Consider the following 24236-nt stretch of genomic DNA (forward strand, 5'->3'; position numbering starts at 1 on the left):
TGTCAATATCAATATAGTTATTTTTACCAGGTGAGAGATTCAGACTTTTGAGAATCTTTAGTTAAAATAATCGAAGTATGGTTGCGAAAAGTATTTACAATAGATCATTGAACTTTGGTATATTGATAATTGTATATGAAATTTGACCTCAAAGATAAAAGGACTTATACTTATACTTAATTTTTTATTTTAACTTTGTACTTATTTACATTTGTGTATAAAAAATTGAGAAATCCTATATATCCAACTGATTTGGTGGGAGCCAATTATCTACATTTGCTTACGAATTCATAATAATGAGTGTAAATAGTAATAATTTAATTTTGGATGTAACGCGTCTTCTGATTGGCTGACGTTATTTTGTTATGAGCCCATAGACATAATTTAGTCATGTGACCGTGACGTCATCAACGTTTTTTCGTGGTTTTCTACGGTTTAAAATGGAATTTAGAATTAAATTATAAGAAATGACTGTAATATTTTTTCTGTCTTTTCGAAATAACATAAAAAATGTGGTTCACACTGTTAAATAACCCGCTACGGGCGTTATTCAGTGTGCATCAATTTTTTTATGTTTTTTCTTCATAGACAGAAAAAATATTACAGTCATTCCTTAAATAATATTTGTTTTAGTAAAAATTAGAGTCTTGGTCGTTTTTGCTTGAAGATAACAAAATGTTATAAAACGATTTTATAAAGGTTGTATTTTTTTATTGTCGGATTGATATCTTTTCAGAGATAAAGGGGTTTACATTATTATAACTCATGAACCAAAGGTCCTTGTGTATAATGTTTTTGACCCAAGATATCATAGTATCTTCATCGAAACTCCACGAAATCACACAACAAAATGCCACTTTGTAGATAAAAAGGACAAACTGTGTAGATGCGCATATCGACAGGCAATTATGAGTCTTCTTGAGTTATGTCCCTTTGAACTTAAAATTTTGCTTAAACATACTACTGCTACAGTTTATCATCATAACTCCTCTGAAACCACACAACATAGTTTCCGGAAATTTTTAAGATAATAACGATATACTTTGCAGATGTAAATATCCACAGGAAATTATTATTAGTTGACGTTTGAGTCTTGAACTTATGAATATTGTGAGATTTTGTTTGCCCAATGACAATTTGGGGTCGTGGGGTAACAATCACCTCTTAATTGCTACTGGTCCAGTTGTTGGTGGAAAAGCAGGCACACTCTGATATATGTTTAGAAGATAACACTGTCTTTCAGTTCAGCTAAGCATTGAGCTCAGTAATATCGGAATTCTGACTGTATAACTACGCATGTAAATACAGAATTGATAATATGTTTTTAAAATATGAGTATGGAATTCTTGATGAATTATTATGTCAGGTTATATAAGATGGCCTGCTGAGTTAATCAACGATGTATCATTTTACTCTGAATTATGATTGATTGATTGATTGATTTGTCTTAAACAAAATTTTAGCACTATTTCGTTTTGGTCAGTTATGATAAGTGAAAAGACGTCAGTAGGTAACCTGACAGTCCTGGTCAATTAAATTGGAGTTGAGCTTACCTGGCATGTGTGTGATTTTAACTCCTTATCTCAATAAAACAGTAGGTGAACTACTTAAACCACTCCACCACCGAGGTCTCCACTGAAATATGTGATGTGATATAAGGATATTGTAAGTTCGACCAATATAAAGAATGAAAAACACTTCTAGTGGACACACCGGTCCATTAATTTCTAATGTAGTTTTGGAGATATATTTTTAAGTTTTAGAATATTTTTAAATGAGTATACAGAACAAGCTTTGAAATAACTATATTTTTATTTACACATGTTTCAGTTGTAGACAGTATTGTATATTTTTATACAAAATTATGTGTTGTTTTATGAAATGTTTGTTGTATTTCAATGTTATTTCTCTTTTGTACTGTTTTAGTCGATCCTGCAACTTTTGTTGCAGAAAGCTTGACATAGGGGTACTGATCCGGCGGCTGCGGCGTTAGCTAACTTCTTTAAAGCTTTATATTTTAGAAGGTAGAAGACATGGATGCTTCATACTTTGTATATAGATGCCTTATGTTACGAAGTTTCCGTCAGTCACATGTCCAATGTCCTTGAGCTCATTTTCATGGTTCAGTGACTACTTGAAAAAAAGTTAAAAATTTTTGTAATGTTAAATTCTCTCTTATTATAAGTAATAGGATAACTAACTATATTTGGTATGTGCGTACCTTGCAAGGTCCTCATGCGCGTCAAACAGTTTTCATTTGACCTCGACCTCATTTCATGGTTCAGTGAACAAGGTTAAGTTTTGGTGGTGAAGTCCATATTTCAAATACTATAAGCAGTAGGTCTAGTATATTCGGTGTATGGAAGGACTGTAAGGTGTACATGTCCAACTGGCAGGTATCATCTTACCTTGACCTCATTTTCATGGTTCAGTGGTTATAATTAAGTTTTTGTGTTTTCGTCTGTTTTTCTTATACTTTATGCAATAAGTCTTATACATTTGGTGTATGGAATTATTGTAAAGTGTAAATGTCTAGCTGGCAGGTGTCATCTGACCATGACCTCATTTCATGGTTCATTGGTCAAAGTGAAGTTTTTGAGTTTTGATCTTTTTTTCTAATACTATATGCAGTAGGTCAACTGTATTTGGTGTATGGAAATATTTTATAATCTATATGTTAGTCGCACAGGTTTTATTTGACCTTGCCATCACTTTCACGGTTCATTGCTCAGAGTAAATTTTTTGTAGTTAGGTCTGTTTTTCTTAAACTATAAGCAATAGGTCAACTATATTTGTTGTATGGAAGATTTGTTAGCTGTATATGTCTGCCTGGCATGGTTCATCTGACCTTCACCTCAATTTCATGGTTCATTGGTCAATGTTTAGTTTTCTTTGTTAATGTTAAGTTTATGTGATAGTTGTAATAAAGCTTTATATTTAAAACTACCAACATAATATCAATGATTAGTAGAGAAGGCGAGACATTTCAGCGTGTGCACTCTTGTTAAAAATTTTACGTTAGTTTTAGATGTTTTTTAAATTTTTATATAGTGTACAATTTCATATATTTAATAAAGTTTTATAGCTAATATTTTTGAAGTTGTCGGTTTTCACTTGTGAAAGGCGAGACATTTCAACGTGTGCACTCTTGTTAAAAATTTTCCGTTAGATTTAGATGTTTTTTAAATTTTTATATAGTGTACAATTTCATATATTTAATAAAGTTTTATAGCTAATATTTTTGAAGTTGTCGGTTTTCACTTGTGTCGTAACTGCTCGACTCCGTCCGTCTGTTTGTCCGTCCGTCCATTTCGACAAACTTTTAGGTAAGATTAAATAGTTGGTATGTCGCTTTATAATGCATAGAAGTAGCCTGTAAATGATTTCAACATCTAACATTATCCACTTCCTGATTACAAATAGTTTTAAATTTTACAACACTCATGTACATGGAAAATTTTCGTCAAAATATTCTTGGCATCACTGAAAGGGAATGATAAATTATGCTCTGTCAGTAACTTCAATCAATTCCATATAGCCACGCCGTTCCAGACTTGGTATTGGTGACGATTTTTTTTACCAAACAATCAGTATTGGATGCATGGGTTGCTCGAATCAGAAAAAAATGACGGTCGGTACATGAATTTTGTAACGCCCACTTCTCTAATATTATAATCTTTGAAATATAATCAAAGATACCTTAAATTGCTTTGTAATTTAGTATACAAGACACGTTTTGTTTACATAGACTCATCAATTGTTAACAAATTAAAACAAGTAAAAGGCAAAATCAATTACCATGTGAGAGTATTGAAAATCAAAAGTTCTTAAAAGATGTGTCATCTAGGTCTTAGGTTAGAGTCTCCTCTGAAACTACTAAGACAAATTTAACCAAACTTGTCCACAATCATCATTAGGGTATTAAGTAAAAAATGTGTCCGATGACCCCGCTTGCGAACAAAGATGGCTGACATGACTAAAAATAGTACAAAGGGTAAAATGCAGTTTTTTGGCTCATATCTCTGAAAACAAAGCATTTATAGCACATCTGTCGTGGACAAAATTGTGCGTCAGGTCAAGATCTATCTGCTGTTAAATGTTCAGACTAATCAGGCAACTCGTTGTTTGGTTGTTGTCCATGAATTGGTAATTTTAAGAAACTTTTGCAGCTTTTGGTTTTTATCTTGAATATTATTATAGATAGAGATAAACTGTAAACAGCAATAATTTACAACAAAGTAAGACCAACGAATAGGTCAAGATGATCAAAATGGTCAATTGACCCCTTTAAGGAGTTATTGCCCTTCATAGTAATTTTTTAACAATTTCATAAAATTTGTAAATTTTTGTAAAGTTTTACAAAATATTTCAACTGTAACTACTGGGTCAAGTTAATTATAGATAGAGATAATTGTAAGCAGCAAGATTGGTCGGTTAAGTAAGATCTACAAACCCATCACCATCACCAAAATTGTCAAAACACAACTTAGTCAAAAATCCATCTGTGTCCTTTGTTTAATATGCACATAAACCAAGTTGAGCGACACAGGCTCTTTAGAGCCTCTAGTTTGCGTTAACCAAATAAATATATTCATGCGCCAGGCCTTTTCAATGACATAAATATACAAATTACGTGTGATAGAGGTAACGAGTGGGGACACATACATTCCCTATATCCAATTTTAAAGAATTGTAAGGGTTAAACGCCTTTTTTGGGTGTGTTATCTTAAAAACTATATGAGATAAATAGATAGAAACTTTTTTTTTTAAAGGAGAAAAATCTGCCAAAAAAACCCAGTCAACATAACTTTAAATGTCATTTGACTTCTTATAGGAATTATTGCCTATCGACGACAGTTTTTGCCATTTTATTGTATTATTGCAAAAGGGGAACGAAAGATACCAAAGGGACAGTCAAACTCATAAATCGAAAATAAACTGACAATGCCATGGCTAAAAATGAAAGAAGACAAACAGACAAACAATAGAACACATGACACAACATAAAAAACTAAAGAATAAACACCACGAACCCCACCAAAAACTAGGGGTGATGTCAGGTGCTCCGGACGGGTACGCAGATCCTGCTCCACATGTTGAATCCGTCGTGTTGCTTATATTTTAACAAATCCGGTAAATAGTCTAATTCGGTAGGTCACATTGATGAAAAGAAAGGGGATTGTAGTTACGACGTAACGAAAATATTCGATATCGTTTGTGAAACGGTTATTCCATAACGGTCAACCAACTCGTGATGGCGTCCGTAAAATTTACGAAGGGATGATTTCAACTTCAGCATATGGAACTCTTGGTTTAATAGCTTCCTTGTTAGCAGCAACCCTCTATCAAGAAATTCATTATATGAAATGCATGCACAGGGATATCGTATCAATAGGGAGATATATACCACGTATGCAGGTGCTGCTGGAATTTTACTACTCAGAAATGAAAAGTTCGCAATTTGAAAGCTGAAATCATCTCTTTTGTCGTAAAGTTTTGTTTTCATCCGACCCTCATTGTCAATTTCTAGATGAAAGTCAAGATAGGAGGCCGACGTAACTGTGTCTGTTGTATCCTTTATCTCTAGTTCGATCGGATAGATGCGTTCAACATAGTCACCAAATTTAGAATTATTTAGTGAAAGAGCGCATCTACTAGTATATAGCGGAAAGTAGAGTTAAAGGATATTGCTAACTTCGTATTTTTCTTCCTAAGAAGTTCCTGTATGAAGTCAGCCTCATGATAATAAAGGAACAAGTCGGCAAGAAGAGGGGCACAATTGGTTCCCATTGGAATGCCGACAGTCTGTTGAAAAACACGTCCTCCGAACGTAACAAATATGTTGTCAATAAAAAAATCAAGAATCTTGATAATGTCAGTTTCAGAGAACTTTTTGTTTGAATCAGAGTGATCCTTTACAAAATAGGATTTATCCCTCCCTTAGACAAGATACTTTTATCTACGTTGTCCATTCTTTTTTTATGAAACAAAGTAAAACCAATTCTTTCAATTTGTCTTTTAGTTTGCAAATTTGTTTAAAAACAATAGATAGTGAGAAACTTGAAACAAAAAATAGCAATTTTAATCCACAAATGTAATACTAGTATTTCTAATTTTCAAAATTCTCTTCATTCAAGTTATTGTACTTCATTGACGATTATCATTATTTTTATTTATTTTTTGCTTTTTTATCTTTAGTATCTTGAAAACTATAACAGATAAATATAACTATAAAAAAAAGCTAAAATATTAGCAAGCTTATTTATTGTTTATAAAAGGTTTAATTCATTCAAAACACTTTCTACCCACAGCATAAAAAGACCGTTTTACAGTTTTGGCGATGTCCAAAATTTTTTGTATAGCCTTCCAACTGTTTGAATTCAAGATCAACTAATAAGAAATTAGAATAATAGTACGTATGTCGTTTTAGATCATAGACAAGGAATCAGAAATGATATTTTTCTACCACTTCTGCCGGACATATTTCCACGAGGACACACTAGTTCATTAGTTCGCACTTTTGTACTGACTTGTCTTACATGAAATATCTTAAATGTGGTTATGGTCTGTTATTTGACTGGTCACAGAATTTATCAATAGTTTGAAATAATAAACAGGAAGTATCATAAACCAATGATAACAAGTCAAATAAAAGCAAACAACAAGGAAAATAATGCAAAACATTACTGTAACACACATAAACCACCAAAGAACATTATGGAGTCTCAGAAAAATTTCAGGCAGAACACCAGTACTTTAGCAGATTTTACAGTCCTTACTTATGCTCTACTGGTGATATGCGTGTTTGTTACTGGTACTCTGTGAAAGAGGACGTTGTGTAAATGTTAGTAAAATTGGGTTAAACTTTCGTGAACATTTTATTTTAAGTACTCTTCAATGTATTATTGGCTTGATCTTCCAACTGATTTGATAAAAGTGGCGCTAATATACGAGAAATCGACTACACAAAAAAAGAACGAAAAAAACAAACAAAAGTCTAGTTACTACTTAAATGACAATAAAGACTTTGCAAAACGAACCATATCAAAAAGAGAATAGTAAGTTATCCTGTCATCTAACCTAAACCTAACTAGTTTGGTTCATTGGTTCATGTTATCTTATCATAGTTTATTTAAGTTCCTGAATAATTTAAGCAGTAGATAAACTATACGTAGTATATGGAACACATGTTAGGTACACCGTTCTTCTGGCTGGTCTCATCTTAACTAACTCTTATTTTTTTAGTGGACTACTGGGCAGATAATGAACAGTCCAGGAAAAAGGAGTCCCAGCCTTGTGTCAGTAGTAAACGTGTTAATGTTTGAAGTCACCAATGACCGTTTTTACACCCATTTTGATATGACAATACAACATTATTTTGAAAATGAAAGCCAATATGATCCACATGTGATTATTGACGTGTTCTATAATAGGTTTAGATGTTATTTAAATAGTCTTAGCGGGTCATTTGACAAAAAAAACCTCAATATTTAAAATAATTCACCTGGTTATACATATTATAATAGATCAAGAAATCGAAAGAGTCACGAATTACGAGCTCTTTTGTTTTTTATCAAGTTATATTTTTCCAGTCAGGTGAATAATATGGAAGAAACAATAAGTGTTTTTGCTTGTTAAGTAATGAATACTATGAAATATTTAGTTCGACGGCTCTATGTTACTTTAGGTTAAGAAAATTAACCCTTATATTACAATAACGGGTGTTACTGAACCGCAGTAATGCTGTTGTGTTTAATTTAATTTCGGTTTCCAAAGCTGATTTTCGTTTCATACACGATGCACAGAAGCTTCAATTGGATATGAAATGATTTTAAATTCAAATCCATAGAATTATTTGTTTGTGACTTCCAATGAATTCTTATGACGTGCAGTGAATAGTGTCAAATTAATTGGAAATTTTATAACGGTACCTTTTCGCGGTATTAACTTAACAAATTAGCTGACAGTAAACTTTAATGAGAAAAATCCTATTTAAATAACATAATATTAATATTTGATATATCGTTGGAACATCATTGTATTTCAATAAAAAAAAAACTTTATAATAGTCGTGTATTGGTGCCGACAATATTTTCGTCAACGGGTGGAGAAGGCGGATATTGCAATATCAAGCTTCGTCGACTTTGGATGTACTTTATATTTATTAAGGACGTTTGATTCGGTAGGAGTCAAATATTTGCAATATATCCTAATGTATAGTGCAGGGTGGCGAATTAATACCCTGGACTATAAATATTTTCACCTGACAAGATGACAGTCGTACAATACCTAACGATATGTTTTTCAGACCGAACAAAAGATTAGTTAACATCGTTTTAAATGTACATGGTTTTATAGACACATGATACGATAATTATTTCATACAGCGTTTATTAAACATTAAAACAAGGTGAAACAGTCAAAATAAAAATGAAAAGTAGGAAAATAAAAGAAATGAAAAAAATGAAATTTAAACATCACACTGGCAATAACGGAAATGAAAAATGTGAGTGTGGATTAGAGAGTATATTGCCTGAAATGTTACCATGGTATTTGTTTGTCATAATGCTTTGTATCAGGATTTATTATGTTCTTCAACCCAAAAACTGGTGGCTGCTTCATCCAGATGAAATATTCCAATCAGTTGAAGGTATGATTTACATTTATTACGTCATTACTCATATCCTTCACATGGACAATGCATTTGGGTTTGTGCAAGACAGGGTAGTTGTTTATGGCATTGTTTAAACTATCAGTATAAGATATTAGAATGTCTTTGAGGAGTATACATACTAGTAAGTTAAATGGCAAATTGAATCATGCAAGTAAAATACTGACATGAAAATGGCTTTCTTAAACCAACAAAACTATGGTCCGTCAATTGAAAAATCAGTTCTTTCTTTCATTCAAGGTCTGTAAGTGGTAGGTATTCGCACGAACGAATAAAAATTAGAATTAAAAAAAGAAGAAGTATAAATACTCCTAGACAGAAAACAAAATTGTGGATGTATGACGGACTTATGTCCATTTGCACAACATTCACATGCTTGCGTTTCCTAACATTGATTTCTTTGTTATTTTCTCATGCGATACATTTTGGATCGTTTTTTTTTAAATAGTTCATTATTCAAGTTTTCCAGATGATACTGTAAGCACCTTTGAGAGTGCTTAGATTGCAATAGGATATCCTGCTTTTATGAATTTTTCCAAAAAATCCAACGTATATGCTGGGATTCGAACTCTAGACCTTTAGCATATCAAGCCACGACACATACCACTACACCAGGGCGATTGGATACAATCTACAGTAATTTAACATATTTAAATCTTAAATACTTAAATCTTTTTATAAGTGGGGCGAGTCGGCAGACCTTTTATTCAGCGGGGTTTAAATTTTTTTCGTCAATAAGTGACTTGTCAGACTGATTATTTAATTTGATTTACACTTTTTCAAAAGTAGGGCGAGTCGGTAAACAAGAGTGGGGCGATTTTTTTATAAAGTGGTCATATAGTGTGGGCCGATTGTCAAGTGGGGCGAGTTGACATTGTTTGATATCTACTCATCGCGGATCGTGTTCGGGGTCATAAAGGGTATAAATCATATAGTAATATATAAAGTATACTATAATGGTTGTGTGGCGTTCTAAACTTGATTTTATGAATTTAAATGGTTTTTCGTCTTATCTAAAACAGCTGGGATGTAAAATAGTTATCCCACTCGAACTTTGTGTGTCAATGTTAGATCCCCTCTGGCCTCCGGGTGGGATAACTATTACTCTATTCATGAATGTTATCACCACCCCAGTAGCCAGTACTTCGGTACTGGCATAAAAATACGGATTTTTTGTGTTATTAAAATTTACTGTTACAAAATGATAGAAATTATTATAAGTTAAGGAATGTATCTCCCTCATGCAAAGCTCTGATTCCTTTCACGGATTTGGCTATACTTTTTGGACCTTTTGGATTATAGCTCTTCATCTTTGATATAAGCTTTGGATTTCAAATATTTTGGCCAAGAACATCACTGAAGAGACATGTATTGTCGAAATGCGCATCTGGTGCAAGAAAATTGGTACCGTTAATTTTATTACTACCACTGGGTCGATGCCTCTGCTGGTGGACTATTAGTCCCCGAGGGTATCACCACCCCAGTAGCCAGTACTTCGGTACTGGCATGAAAATACGGATTTTTTGTGTTATTAAAATTTACTGTTACAAAATGATAGAAATTATTATAAATTAAGGAATGTATCTCCCTCATGCAAAGCTCTGATTCCTTTCACGGATTTGGCTATACTTTTTGGACCTTTTGGATTATAGCTCTTCATCTTTTATATAAGCTTTGGATTTCAAATATTTTGGCCACGAACATCACTGAAGAGACATGAATTGTCGAAATGCGCATCTGGTGCAAGAAAACTGGTACCATTAATTTTATTACTACCACTGGGTCGATGCCTCTGCTGGTGGACTATTAGTCCCCGAGGGTATCACCACCCCAGTAGCCAGTACTTCGGTACTGGCATGAAAATACGGATTTTTTGTGTTATTAAAATTTACTGTTACAAAATGATAGAAATTATTATAAATTAAGGAATGTATCTCCCTCATCCAAAGCTCTGATTCCTTTCACGGATTTGGCTATACTTTTTGGACCTTTTGGATTATAGCTCTTCATCTTTTATATAAGCTTTGGATTTCAAATATTTTGGCCACGAGCATCACTGAAGAGACATGTATTGTCGAAATGCGCATCTTGTGCAAGAAAATTGGTACCGTTAATTTTATTATAATAAACACGTGTTTTTATTTTGACATTTGTCACATGACTAGATATGCCGGTTTAAGGTATACTCTAGAGTAGAGTATTTCACGAGCATATATAAGCGGGAAGAATGTAAAGGTAAATCTGTACGTGTGTTATAATGTGTCATTCGATGCTTGCCTTCGGACAGTTCAGTCTAGTAATATCTGACCCAACCCACCCACCCACCCACTCTTTATTTTATCAAGGTTGTAAATTAATGTATTCATACTTATGATTGATGTGAATGTTTTTTAAGATTATGTATACTTGAAAAGATTGGTAACAAAGATATTTCTTTTGTAGATTGTGTATAATTGGAAAATGATATTTTTGAAGCAGCGGCTACGAGCGTGCAGACAAACACACGTGCATTGTAAATAAAACGAATAAACATGCTTAACTGTACTGTCTAGGCGAGCTGATATCCCAAATAATGTTTGGTTTTTATTTATAGATATTTTATGTTCATTTGAGTAGACGAACAAGAACATAATAGACTATACACTTTAAACAAAGTTCGGACAACTACAAACCAGGAACAGAAAACGACATAAAAAGTCAGAAAAAAGAAGAATACAGAAATGCACCGGTATCCGTACTCAGTGTGGTGTGGTGGGAGAAATATTTCATAACCACCAGAATTCGTACACTATTACATCGAAATCTATACGATCACGCACCCGTGTAGCCATTGTGAATTTTTGAGCGTTTGAACTTTTGATCTTTAAAATCTTTTTATTTCTCGTATAAATTATTATTTCTTTTTACTTCGACTTCGCTTCCCTGTCATATACGTAATATCTTAACCTATTTGCCTTCGTGCAAATTGCTTGTGAAATCTTTCAATTTGTACTTGTTGAAGAATCTTAATAAATCATGCGTTGTGTTTTTCTATACGTTTAATCGTTGTGATAGCTAATGCATATAATATAACGTCACAGAGTAAAGCGGTATGGTAACAACGTTACCATAACGTAATGTTTGGACTTCGCGTATTTTCCAACATTCTGGGGGCCGACAAAAGTGAAATATGTAACGAAAATTAAAAAATGTAAATTCACAATATAGATAAATAAATTAATGTCCATCTCAAATAAAATAATCTAGTTCCTTAACCTTGACTGAACACAATTACAGTTTATCTTTTAGTCCCTTTATGGATGTTTCTTCAAGCACACACGGTAACTTCAGGCTAAGCTGTAATTTTCTTTACGTTATAAGTTTCTGTCCTGTATCTATGTGGCTTCTTGACTCCACCAGTTGAGGGTGTGTTCGTTCGAGCGGTCTTGGTAGATAGTCACTTCCTTGGATGTTTTCCTCAAATGGGTTTATGTGCGATCTTCTTTGAACGAGCCATTGCGATGTGTTTTCTGGTCTTCGTTTGGCAACGACCATACCTGAAGGTTTATCATCTTGATGGTCATGTTTCTGTGGCAACTTTGCCGTGGACTTTCCTTTCTCGTTATCAATAGCTGTGTTCTTGTGTGAAATATCGTTTACAAGAACTGCTGACGACTGGTTTATGTGTTTATTGATTGGTCCTGATAATAAATATCCAATCTTTGACTGTACAGCGGTGGGTCCTTTTCCTCTGATAACTTTGTCCTCGATAATGTCCCAATAGTGGTCGGCGCCTATGAGTAAGTCGATTTCAAAACATTCTGTACTTTGCACAGAATGTGCAAGTTTAAGTTCTCTTAAGTGAGGCAAGCTCCTTGTAGTCAGGGAAATATTGTTCTTAATTGGGACGGCAATTTCTGGAACAATTAGTGTGTTAATACGCACCTTTTCTCCTGTGTCGGTCTGTAGTTGTATTGTTGCAGTGTCTAAGTTACGAACTTTCTGAGATAAATCTCCGAACGCAGACAGTTGAATGCTTACGTTTTCTGTGGGTTTTATTTCTAATCGATTAGCTAGTTTCTGAGTTATAAAAGAACGCTGTGCTCCCACGTCAAATAAGATGTTACATTCTACTTCTTGGTCGTTATATACAACTGGTGCAATTGCTGTTTTCAGGAGAATGTTGTGATTCTGTTGTGATGAATACATTACTCTAGTCTCGTTTAGTGTTTCAACTTTGTTTATTTCTGACTGTTGTATTGTAGGCTCCAGTGTCGTACCTGGAATGACCTCTTTACCTTTACAAATGCTTGTATGATGCATTCCGTTACACTTTTTGCATCGTTTAGTAGACTTGCATGCGGCCACTCGGTGTGACCCTAAACAGTTAAAGCATAACTGTTTCTGTTTTACAATTTGATTTCTAGCGTTTGCGTCTGTTACCTCAGAGCACTCCGTCGGATAGTGCTCACCTGAACAGAAAATACATGTACGTATATTTTTCTTCTGATGTGTGTCTGTGAATTTGCTCTTGTATGAATGTGATTGCGTACCCATAAAAAATGCAGTCGCGTACAATCTGTCTGATTCCATGACTCCCTGTCCTGCCTCAAGTATTTCAATCTCTTTAGTTATAGATTTGTGTAGATTATCCAATATCAAATTATCTCTTCCGTTTTCTCGTGCAATATTTTTTTTTTATATCAATCGGTAACTTGTCCAAAACTACAGGTACCAAAAGCGAACCATACATCTCTGGTGTTTGACCAAGTGACTCTAATCCTCGCACATATGATTCAAGTTTGTCTCCGTAAGACCTCAAGCTAAATGCATCCTTTGCCGGTGTGGGTAAGTTCATGAGTGCTTTCATGTAAGCATGTATCAGTTTGCTAGATTGTCCGAACCTATCTCTGAGAAGGTTGACTGCGGTTTCGTAGTTACAATTAGTCAAAGCGAATCCCTCTACTGTTTGCGCGGCGCTTCCCTCTAGCTGGGCTTTAAGATAGTTAAACTTTTGGATTGGCGTTAATGTGTCGTTGTAGTGTATAGATGACTCGAAACAATCCCAAAATGTCTGCCACTTGAGAATATCTCCATTAAAATAGGGTAAGTCTAACTTTGGAAGCCTATGGTAATTAGTTTTTGAAGATCTCGGTTCTGACGGGACTTGAAACATGACATTCTCTGACGGACGGATATGCACTGCAGGGGCGTGAATTGAATACTGCTGGTTCATAGAATCTATTGCACATCTGTTCATATCAACTCTAGCTTCGGGTGTGAAATGATATGCGTCTGGGTTAAGTCTGCTCGTTGAAGGACCAACAGTATCATGCGAAATTATAGTATTTGTTTCAAAGGACTTAATAAATTTCCGAATTTGTCTAATTTTACAATCAAGTTCGTACATATACTCATCTTAGTCGGTGATTTCCTGCTCCAGACTTTCCTCCGATGTCTGTTCCAAAAGTCTGTTATTCAGGTCAATCAATGTTTTCTGTTTCTACGTGACGGCATCATCAAGGGCTTTCACTTCGTCAACTTCTGTGTCTGTTTTTGACTTTAACTCGTCGAATTTCACCAGTAGCTTCGTGACGGCTCCTTTGTGTCCAGCACGAACTGACTTCAGCTTTGAATCCATATATATCCAACGGTTACGGCACCATTAAATGTTGAAGAATTTTAATAAATCATGCGTTGTGTTTTTCTATACGTTTAATCGTTGTGATAGCTAATGAATATAATATAACGTCGCAGAGTAAAGCGGTATGGTAACAACGTTACCATAACGTAATGTTTAGACTTCTCGTATTTTCCGACAGTACTCAAACTATCACGTCAACAAGTCAAAGTTAGATTTCCAACGAGCAGGCAAACTATAATATATAATTCTATAAACTTATTATAAAAACATCGACTTGGTATTGATAGGTCATGTTCAACATTGATATACGGATATTATAGACTAATTCAATGCACATGATACATTGTTGATTTCCTGTCAATTTGTGGAAATGAAAATGTATTATTGTTTGTTTCCAAAGGAAGGAAGAGCCTTTGAAAACATAGGGAAATAAATTAATAAACGAACACAATCGCCAATAAAAATTATTATAAATATTTTCATTGTCTGTCCAGGTAAGTCGTAGAATTTTTATATACTTATATGCATTATAAACTTTTTTTAAAATTTAAGACTACTTCTATTATTTTAATGGCTGTTACGGACCAAACGAGTATCTACACCATATAAGTATTTTTCAAACTTATTCTCTGAACCTTAAATGACACAAGTAACCCGCTACTGAATTCCATTATCTTTTCTTATAGTCTGAATCGTTGTATATCTGTTATATTTCTTTCATTAAAATAAATCTAAAGAGTGTCGACATTTTCATACGTAAAAGAAACAACTGATGTTTTGGGTATTTTTTTCTTTTCAGACACAAAAAGTTCTTCTAATCTCTATTTTTATTATCAATTATTGTGTTCTTTCTCTACATCATACGATTTTGTATTGCGTAAGACCATAAAAATAGGACTAAGAATGCATGAACTAAAGTCATATGACATTTCAAATTAAAACAAAAATGATGGATATGTTTTTTTAATATCTAAATGGCTCGTTCTTATTATAAAAAAATTGAACATAAACTTTTTGTTACTGAAGAATTTGTCCAAATTTAAAAGAATTTTACTTTTTTTTTATCCAGCAAACAATTCGCCGACACGTGTTCCGTATGCAGTTACCTTAGCGTGACCTTTCTCGTAAAAATCTGGTGATTGCAAAATGCAAGTGCGCAGAGGAAAACACATCGTCATCGACATATACTTTATCTTATTGTACATATTATGCACGTGCTTATCTGAATATACATGCTTCTTTGTTATTGTTTACAAAGATGACAATCAGTTAACTTCGGCTTCCAAACACGACCATTAATTAGTTGCCATATTTACACAACAACACTGAATTATTTATTGATAAATATACGAAAATGGATGCGTAAAAAATGATAAAATCGTGCACAGAAGACACATTTTGTGATATACTGAGCCAAAAAAGTTTAGCAAAAAAAGTATGAAATTTTGTTTTATTACAAAATCATAACAAAATATAATTTTAATAATAAAGCAATGAAATTATGACATGTCAGAAGCAACATGAATGTTTAACACTAATATTCATTAGGATATTTTTTGTATGGAGCGCGGAAGGGTCAAAATGCGGAAATGAGCATAGTGTTATTCAAAATAAATTTCTCAGCCATGCTCTAAGTGCGTCAATGAAGGATTGGCATGCACACCAGCAGCTGCCCTTAGTCAATGCACTACTCTTGTGGCCAGAAAAAAACTTGTCACGTGTTGACGTAAAGCAAAGGTAGCGCTCCTCCCTTGACGATGGTTGTTTTTAGTCTACGACATATCGACCTATCCTGTGCTGTTGCAATTTGTTGATATCTGTTTGTTAGTCTCTAAACTGTTGACTTATTCACATTAAATCGAGCCACGACGTCAGCAACACTCATGCCGGTATCAACCATTCCAAGAGCCATATGACGGTCATGTTCGGAGAGGCCTGGTTGACGCCCCCTACAAATTTTTCAAACTTTTATGTGTTTTTCTTACCAAGAGTGTGTTTCTGAACGTTAGTGCCCGAAAAAATTAAATTTCGTTTTAAAAGTACAGGAACAGAAGGTAAAACACCAATAACACGTTCAAAGTTGAAATGGCGCAAAATCAATCACCCGGAAAAAAAAGTACGACTGTTTAAAATTACAAATAAAACTAAGGATTATATCACTGATCTTTAATAAAAAAATAAATCCAGAAACAACAAAAAAAAGTGTTGCTAAACTTTTTTGGCTCAGTATATATGTATGCATTGGTTAAAGAATTGGATAAACATTATTTTTCACCGGTCCCTCGTTTCATATGACTTTAAATAAACAAAAACAATTTGAAAAGTTACAAAAAGTTTAAACAAAGCAGTTTTCAATGACCAAAGTTTCTAAGAGTTCAGCAATTGACTTCTTTTATATTTATTAAAGTCAATTTCATAAGTCGTCATATTGTGTTTGTACAAATTCAAGGACAAATCAATAATGACTATGGACAATGATTTAATTATAAACGAAACTTTTTAGTAAACATTCATTTTATTTCATTTCATGGAACAATGATTACAATATGAATTACAAACCAATTCTTCAGAGAACAATTGAAGGCCTTTTCATCCACAAAGATCTATATTGATATGAAAAAATATTAAAATTCGGCTAAAAATGTCAAAAGATAGCTAAGTGTACGCTGATTCCAAAAATATAAGGTTTCTGTACACTGTTTTTGTTCTAAATAAGGAAAATAATGTGTTACTCCCGATATGAAAAATATTACTTCTGGTATAATTTAAATGTTTTTGACACTGATTCCAAATATATAGTTGTATATACTTAAATATAAAATAGTTACAAAAAATAGATACTTCAAGTTTACACAAAGTCACTTTCGGTTGGCTTTTCCAAGATCAAATGTCTTGCAACATAATACACAAAGTCTCATGGCTTTATCATATATGAGCTATCAGCAAAAGGTCAAAATCTAGATCGTAAAATTTACTTTTGACATTGAGCTGAATTCCAAGGTCATTAACCAAGGACCTAAAATCAAAAGACTCTAGGTCTTAATTATATATGGTTGATGAGTTATATCACCATACGCGTATTTTTAAATACAAGGGAAGAAACCTCTAATATAATGTTAGCGTACCCCTTAAAGCGAAATGTATGACACGATATGTCGCAACTTACACTAAAGTAAAAATATGTTGTCAATATTTTATATGTTTTTTTCAAAAGAAGTGAAAATAATCCAAAATCAAAATTTAGAATACGACCTTGACCTTTGACCTTGACCATTTTTCCTTCTTATGGACCAAATACCTCAAATTAAAAGACACTTGATCTTTATCACTTATTGTTTACTAGTTACAATTACTATTTTCTTAATTAAATACAAAAGAAGAAATAACTCTCATAGGAAGTCTCCGGACCGGGCTCTTCTGAAGATTCCGAGGATATGACGAGCCAATTGGTGAAATAATTTTGTCGTAATCTTTAACGGTTACGAATGAGATGCACACACAATAGTGATTAGTAAGATAACTCTTACAATAATAAGTGTTCAGATAGACAGATTCAGTTTCAAATTTGCATTAATTATTCGATATCATATTCAAAAAAATCTAAGTAACACCTTGTGAAACCACAAGGCACCATAAGTAAAATTGTGACGGAAGAACAAAAAAATAGTTATCAGAAGAAAACCAATAGGTGTTTCCACAGAAAAGTGGAAAGACCAAATACATCAGTAGAAATAGATTTGAGATACGCGTATGGTCCCAATACTTGTTTGGTCTGGAACATAGAGACATGCTTCAATTGGCTCATAACCAAGTAGCTCATAATTTAAAAATTCATATTGATATATGTATTCGTCTAGCTATAATTTGTACCTGGTATGCAAGTATAATTGAAACTTAAATGTGTAAATGTGTAACCCTGCAACAGTGACATTAATCATTTAATTGTCACGGTCAGTTCGAAATTCTGAAGTTGATGATAGTCTTTCACTTTTGTCTTAAATCGGAAAATGTTTTATTATTTCTTTTACTAACTGTTGATATTATTTTTCATGTTATAATAAATAATTAATAACTTTCAGCGGTGTATTATTGTTGACCATGTGAAAAGAATTTCTGCGTACCGTTCTTTATCTGATTGTGTCAATCTTTCTTTATTATTACTACCCGGGCGCCAAAATAAACAATGCCTATATATGTTCCAGACCATATGAGTATTTGGAGCGATTGGATCATATAGGTTATATTGAAACAAATTTGTCACAATCCTTATTTTTAGTTTTACAAATTGTTATTATTACAATTAGATGGCTAAACTGAACAAACGAACAATTGAAATTAAATATTTATTTAATTGTATATCTGAATCCTATTTTTGTACATTCGCTCAAGGTGACACTTGCTACAACAAGTAACGTAATATTTTTGAACATTCAAAAATGTACATGTTTACAGTTCATGCATGTTCCTTTGCATTTGCATTTTTTTTTTAAAGTACTAAACATTCTAAAAGAACTGTCCTCCCATATTATGTTTACTTCAGATCTCTTCAATTTCAGTGATCATAATTCAATTAATGTATAACTGATCGACATTTTAAATACAACAGATTAATAGAGTTGAATAGCGGGATTTTTTTAAACAGTTAGAATATAAAGTTTTTATTTCAATTACCATTGAACTTTTCTTTATTAATTTGAGAGTAAAGTTAAATTGATCTGTAATATGCATTTGTATCTAATAAACTTGACCAACTTCTTAATATTAGTCAGACCGTATTAGTATTTTGAAAAAGTACGCATACGGTACAGACCGTACGCGTACGGTCCAAATACTCATACGGTCTGGAACATATATATATTTCATATCGAAAATAAATGCAATAAATGTGATAGTTTCATTCTTTCAAAGCAATATTTTTCAAACTCTTAAATTTTAAATTTGTGATTAAAATCAATACTAGAAAAATTTATGATTGATTTAAGTATTTATAACAAAAATGTCATTTATAAAATTTCTGTATTTTAGCATCAGTTGTTGGTGTATGATGAACGCTACATATTGAGTTTGCTTGATTTTAGTTTCTGCGGGTAAGATTTGACATCAGTTATCGACCGGCAGATGATTATAATAGTATTGCTTATTATTGGGGCAATCCTCAAACCCCTCAGTGTGTTTACAACAAGGAAAACCTTAAAATATGCACTTTCTATTACGTAAGGTTTTATTGTGAACGTTCTAATTTACACTGTTAAAACGCCGGATAAATGTTTTATAACTTTATGAATAGCAATAAAATGCACTAAGAAGTAAACAATGCCAACAATCAATTTTAAATATATATACAACGTTTTTGTCTGGGTATGATTTATAATTCATGACGTCATGAAAGGGGTTTATTTATGTATAAAATCGAAAACAATCTTCATAATTTTGATGTGCTTTACTTGGTTTACCTTTACAAGAAACGCCTAATCCCCAAAAACATGAGAGGCAAAGAAGAATAACTATTGAAATACGTGAAGAGCTTTTTAACCGAATGTGTACACTACCTCATGATGTTTGTTTCTGTGATAATACACAACAGTACAGTTGATTCTTTACATATGGTGAGTGACCGAAAAGTTAACACAACTTCTAAGTCATATAAGGTTTTTGTTTTTGCACAATATTTATATGTATGAATTTTACGAATCTATTAATTTTCGCGATTTAATTAATAATGCAGCAAAAATGAAAGTTCAATGCTGGTTCACACAGTTTTGTAATATTCAGAATTAACAAGTGATTGATGGTTTCGTCCTGCGTGTATAATTTTCAGTCATATTGCAGGATTAGTAGTTGGCGAAGTTTTGTACTTTTGCAGAAATGACACAGTGGTCTTAAAATGTGATAAGTTATCAAATACAACCGTGATATGGAATGGTCCAGATCATTCTGAATTTTATGCCATTGGAGGGAAAATCGATCCTAATTTACCAAAATTCAAAATAAAAAGACTATCGATTATCCATGACGAAGCAGAACAGTTTGACTTAAAAATTGAACGTTTTTCACATGAAGATGAGGGGAGTTACAGTTGTGTAAGAGAGAGTCACCAGACAACAATACAAGTTAAATCATTTTATTTGAAAATGGCACGTAAGTGCAGTAATTTGCTTGTTAGTGCAAAAATATACATTCAACAGGAATCTCAAATATAAACACAAACATTCAATATCCAAAGACTTAGCAGAATTAAGATTGATAAGACAACGAGGACAAAGCATAAAATTGCCTAAGGAAATATCATAGTTATAATATCTTTCTAAAATCTTAGTTTTTCGGTTTGAAATCCAATATATCCAATTAATTTTATAAATAAACAATCAAGCGACACATGAATGATACTCAAGTGTTGATAACATATGAAAAAATTGTTGTCGGATAATCAGTAACGTATCCCTTGATTGGAATAAAACTTATATAGATGGAAGAAGATACAAAAAAGAGATATGAAAAAAATAAGACGCGCTATAACTGCCAATGAAACACTTATCCATCGGACACCACATGTGGTAGACCTAAGCAACTGAAGTCAATGTATAGCCTTCAACATTGAGCAAATTCAATACCGTATAGTAAGCTATAAAAAAAACACGGACATTACAAATGTACAAGAATTCAGAGGAAAAAAGAAGGTTTGAACAGTACAATAAACGAAAATCAAATATGACAGACAGTGATCGACGGCAACCAATAAACTTACTTGGGACAGATAATACAAAATGTGGAGGGTATAACCTTGTTCAATTCTCTCCCTATCCTAGATGTAATCGCACATCATAAGAACAAACTGGGAAAAGCTTTTGCTAACAATAATTTCAGAAAAAGACCCTGATTTAAAGTTATCAAGAAGTTCTTTAGAATTTTAAGACACCGAGAGTGGGTTCTGTATATCTTGACTTTGAAGGAAGAATTATAGTACGACAGTTATACAATAATACAGCTTGTCCGCGCTTCGTATAAAATGTGCTTCCATCAACCATTTAGCACCACAATGAAATTACGTTAAGACACATTCAATTCCTCAAATTAAGATGAACGAATGAAATATCTCGTAATTTATAACCAATTCATTATATTTGGCATTTTTTCAGTAGTACCAAAAAAACTAACAATTGATCAGGAAAGCCATAACCACACTGTGTATGGTTTCTTGAACCGCATATTGACCTTGACATGTACAGTCATCCATGGAATCCCAGAAGGAACATTACAGTGGATTGTCAACAATAAAACTAGAAATGAAGGGAAAACACCTTTAACATATATGCTCACGGAATTACAGATGAAAGATCATATGAAAAACTTCACTTGTGTTGTAAGCAACAATTTTACAAAATACAAATTTGAGCAAACGGTTCAGCTATTTGTGTACAGTAAGTATGATAGATATCAACACAATTTTATTCAATTCAAAATTTTATACACCATACATGTGACAGCACAAAACAAAATTAAGATAAACGATATCAACAAAACCATAAATGTACATAATAAAAGTAAATACTTCAGGAGTCCCATGTCTTCAATTATATAGACTGTTTGAAAAGAATCCGAGCTCATTCACCTGCATCATATCAATCTGTAAAGTGCATATTCTCATTTATAAGATAAAAACAAATACACTCTTCTAACATTACTGTTGAAGGGGAACTATCTACGAGATATGTAAAAAATCAGAATATGATTTCATTTGGTCCAATCATTGATAAAAGTCAATTAATGAATTATAATTCGATTTTAGCAGTCAATTCGGTACAATTTTGTCAAATCAAGCAAACAAAATATCACTGATGAATTATTCACTTGCAAGTGAAAAATTCGATCTCATGAAACCCGTGTGCATGTGACCTTCAATTTAACTCCTTAGCTAGAGATTGGTTACGTATGCAAAAGTCGTGTTCAGTCATTAAAAGGAAAATAATGTCAACATTGAAAGTGAAACAAAGGTAATCATTTCGTTGACTGATTCGATCTTTTAAAAAAATCATTCTCATACAGGTTAAAACGCTGATTATCTTATATTTCTTACCTATAACATGACATCAAATAGATCTATAAAATTCCAATTGCAAGACTTTGCAATGTTTTTAAATTTACGTTTTTGGTTATTAAAGCTTCTGTAGTGTTCGGAGGTCATCTCGATAGTTAATTACATGGCGTCTCGACCAAAATACACACGAAATTCTGGTATAATATTATCGAGTACATGCTTTCTTATCTGTTTATTTCATACTTTGTAACTTGGATACTGGGAATACGTTTAAATATCTAATAAATCAAACATGATAATTTGAGTTAAATCAGTTAGTTATGACAGCTAGTGCTCCCTTTAACATTGTAAATTAAAAAAAGAAAATATCGTCTTTATTTTTTTTTTGCAGCTTTAATAAATGTTGTCATAGATTCCAGCAAAAACTACTGATAACTACAAAAATAAATGTTAAAAGTCTTTTAGAAGCTATTGTGATAAGAACTAGTAGTTAAACAGCAATTTCAAGTGCATGTGACCGGGTTTCAAAGTATCCATCTTCATAAAAGATTTATTTTTTTTCAAAAAATTTTGAACTGTGCTTCCAAATTTTTTTTTAACTATGTAACAAATAAAAGTTTATGAGGAGGGGAGGCGTTTTTATTATTGAACTGATTATTATTATCATGACGAAGTATTCATGAATTTATAAGCCAAACTTACACTTCGATTCTAAATATTTATATCGATTAAACAAATTAAGAAAAGTTGTTGGTAACATTCAACAAAATCTTTCAGAAAGACTTCTAAAAAGAAAGTTTTTAAAAGCAATATATAAGTTCAATTTTTGAAAACTGTAACCAATTGAAGATTGATATGAAAGTGTTTGTGTATAGGATCTAAATACTAATGTACACTCGTAAAGTGTTACATCTTACAATTTCAGGGGCGTAACTAGAAAGAATCGATGTACACGCAACTACAGCGGAGCGGATAGATGCGAAAATATTTTGGGACCCTTTTATGCAGAAAATGTTTTTTTTTTCTGTTTTCGGTCATAGGACGGTTAAAAGAGGAGCTATATGTAGATAGAACTAAAACAATTATGAATTTTAAACTATTGATAAATCTTCTGGATAGAGTAATACATAAACGATCATAAACAACACATATTTGTGATACAGAATGTACTAAAAATCGTCCAAAATCTGCTCTTCGGGTCTAGGCAGAAACAAACTTCTCTATTACTCTGTCAATATTCAAACTGAAATCCTGATGAATATGCAGTAATGCTAGTTAATGTCATTGTTCATTGTTGATCGTACGTTTGTTTTCAACATACGTAGTACACTGATAGATCTCCATGGTAGCATTCGCGAGATGTTATAAACCAGCGTACGTGTTCGGCATCGAGCGACCTCCCAATTGAATTCGTCGAAACTACATGCCAGGTCAGTTTCGTATGTCTCAGACAATGTTGAGATTTTTTCGTTTGTTATATTTCCTACAACACGATGAAGCAGATACTGCACAAAGAAGCGATGTTCTGATAATACTAGACGCGACTTCACTCTCCAGTTCCCGTATCATATGGTCTATGAACGCAAAAAAAATTAACTTACCAATACTGTTTTGGCGTGTTTGCAGGGTGATTGGCCCCGGTAGTCTGTCGACCACATCGCCTCGGCATATTTTCAACGATATCGAAGGGTTCTGATAATTCTAATGCCGATTGGTACATCTCATTCCAAACTGATGAACCGTTCACTGTAAAATGTGCTCCAAAACTACATGTCTTAGACTGAGTATTACAAATTCAAATCTTGTGAAAGATACAAGTTACTGTCCGATTTTGTCATAATCTCCAATAAAACTTTTATTTTGAAACCAAATACCGTGATTTAATGATATTTCATCAATTAAAAACG

The 24236-nt window shown here is 32.9% G+C and overlaps 2 protein-coding genes across 2 annotated transcripts in view; both read left to right on the top strand.

Annotated features, from left to right (window-relative positions):
- LOC139526576 (sterile alpha motif domain-containing protein 9-like) overlaps positions 1-7325 on the top strand; it is a 47583-nt gene extending 40258 nt beyond the window's left edge. The window contains exon 5 of the mRNA XM_071321734.1: positions 7246-7325. Within this exon, the coding sequence (XP_071177835.1) occupies positions 7246-7325 (80 nt within the window). The remainder of the gene's footprint in view (positions 1-7245) is intronic.
- A 1022-nt stretch (positions 7326-8347) lies between these two features.
- The window catches only part of LOC139528262 (uncharacterized), a 55419-nt gene continuing 39530 nt past the window's right edge, over positions 8348-24236 (top strand). Inside the window, exon 1 of the mRNA XM_071324156.1 lies at positions 8348-8410. The gene's annotated coding sequence lies outside the window, so the exon portion shown is untranslated. The remainder of the gene's footprint in view (positions 8411-24236) is intronic.

Source organism: Mytilus edulis, chromosome 6 (genome assembly GCF_963676685.1).
Source record: "Mytilus edulis chromosome 6, xbMytEdul2.2, whole genome shotgun sequence".
In the NCBI taxonomy this organism is placed as follows: domain Eukaryota; kingdom Metazoa; phylum Mollusca; class Bivalvia; order Mytilida; family Mytilidae; genus Mytilus; species Mytilus edulis.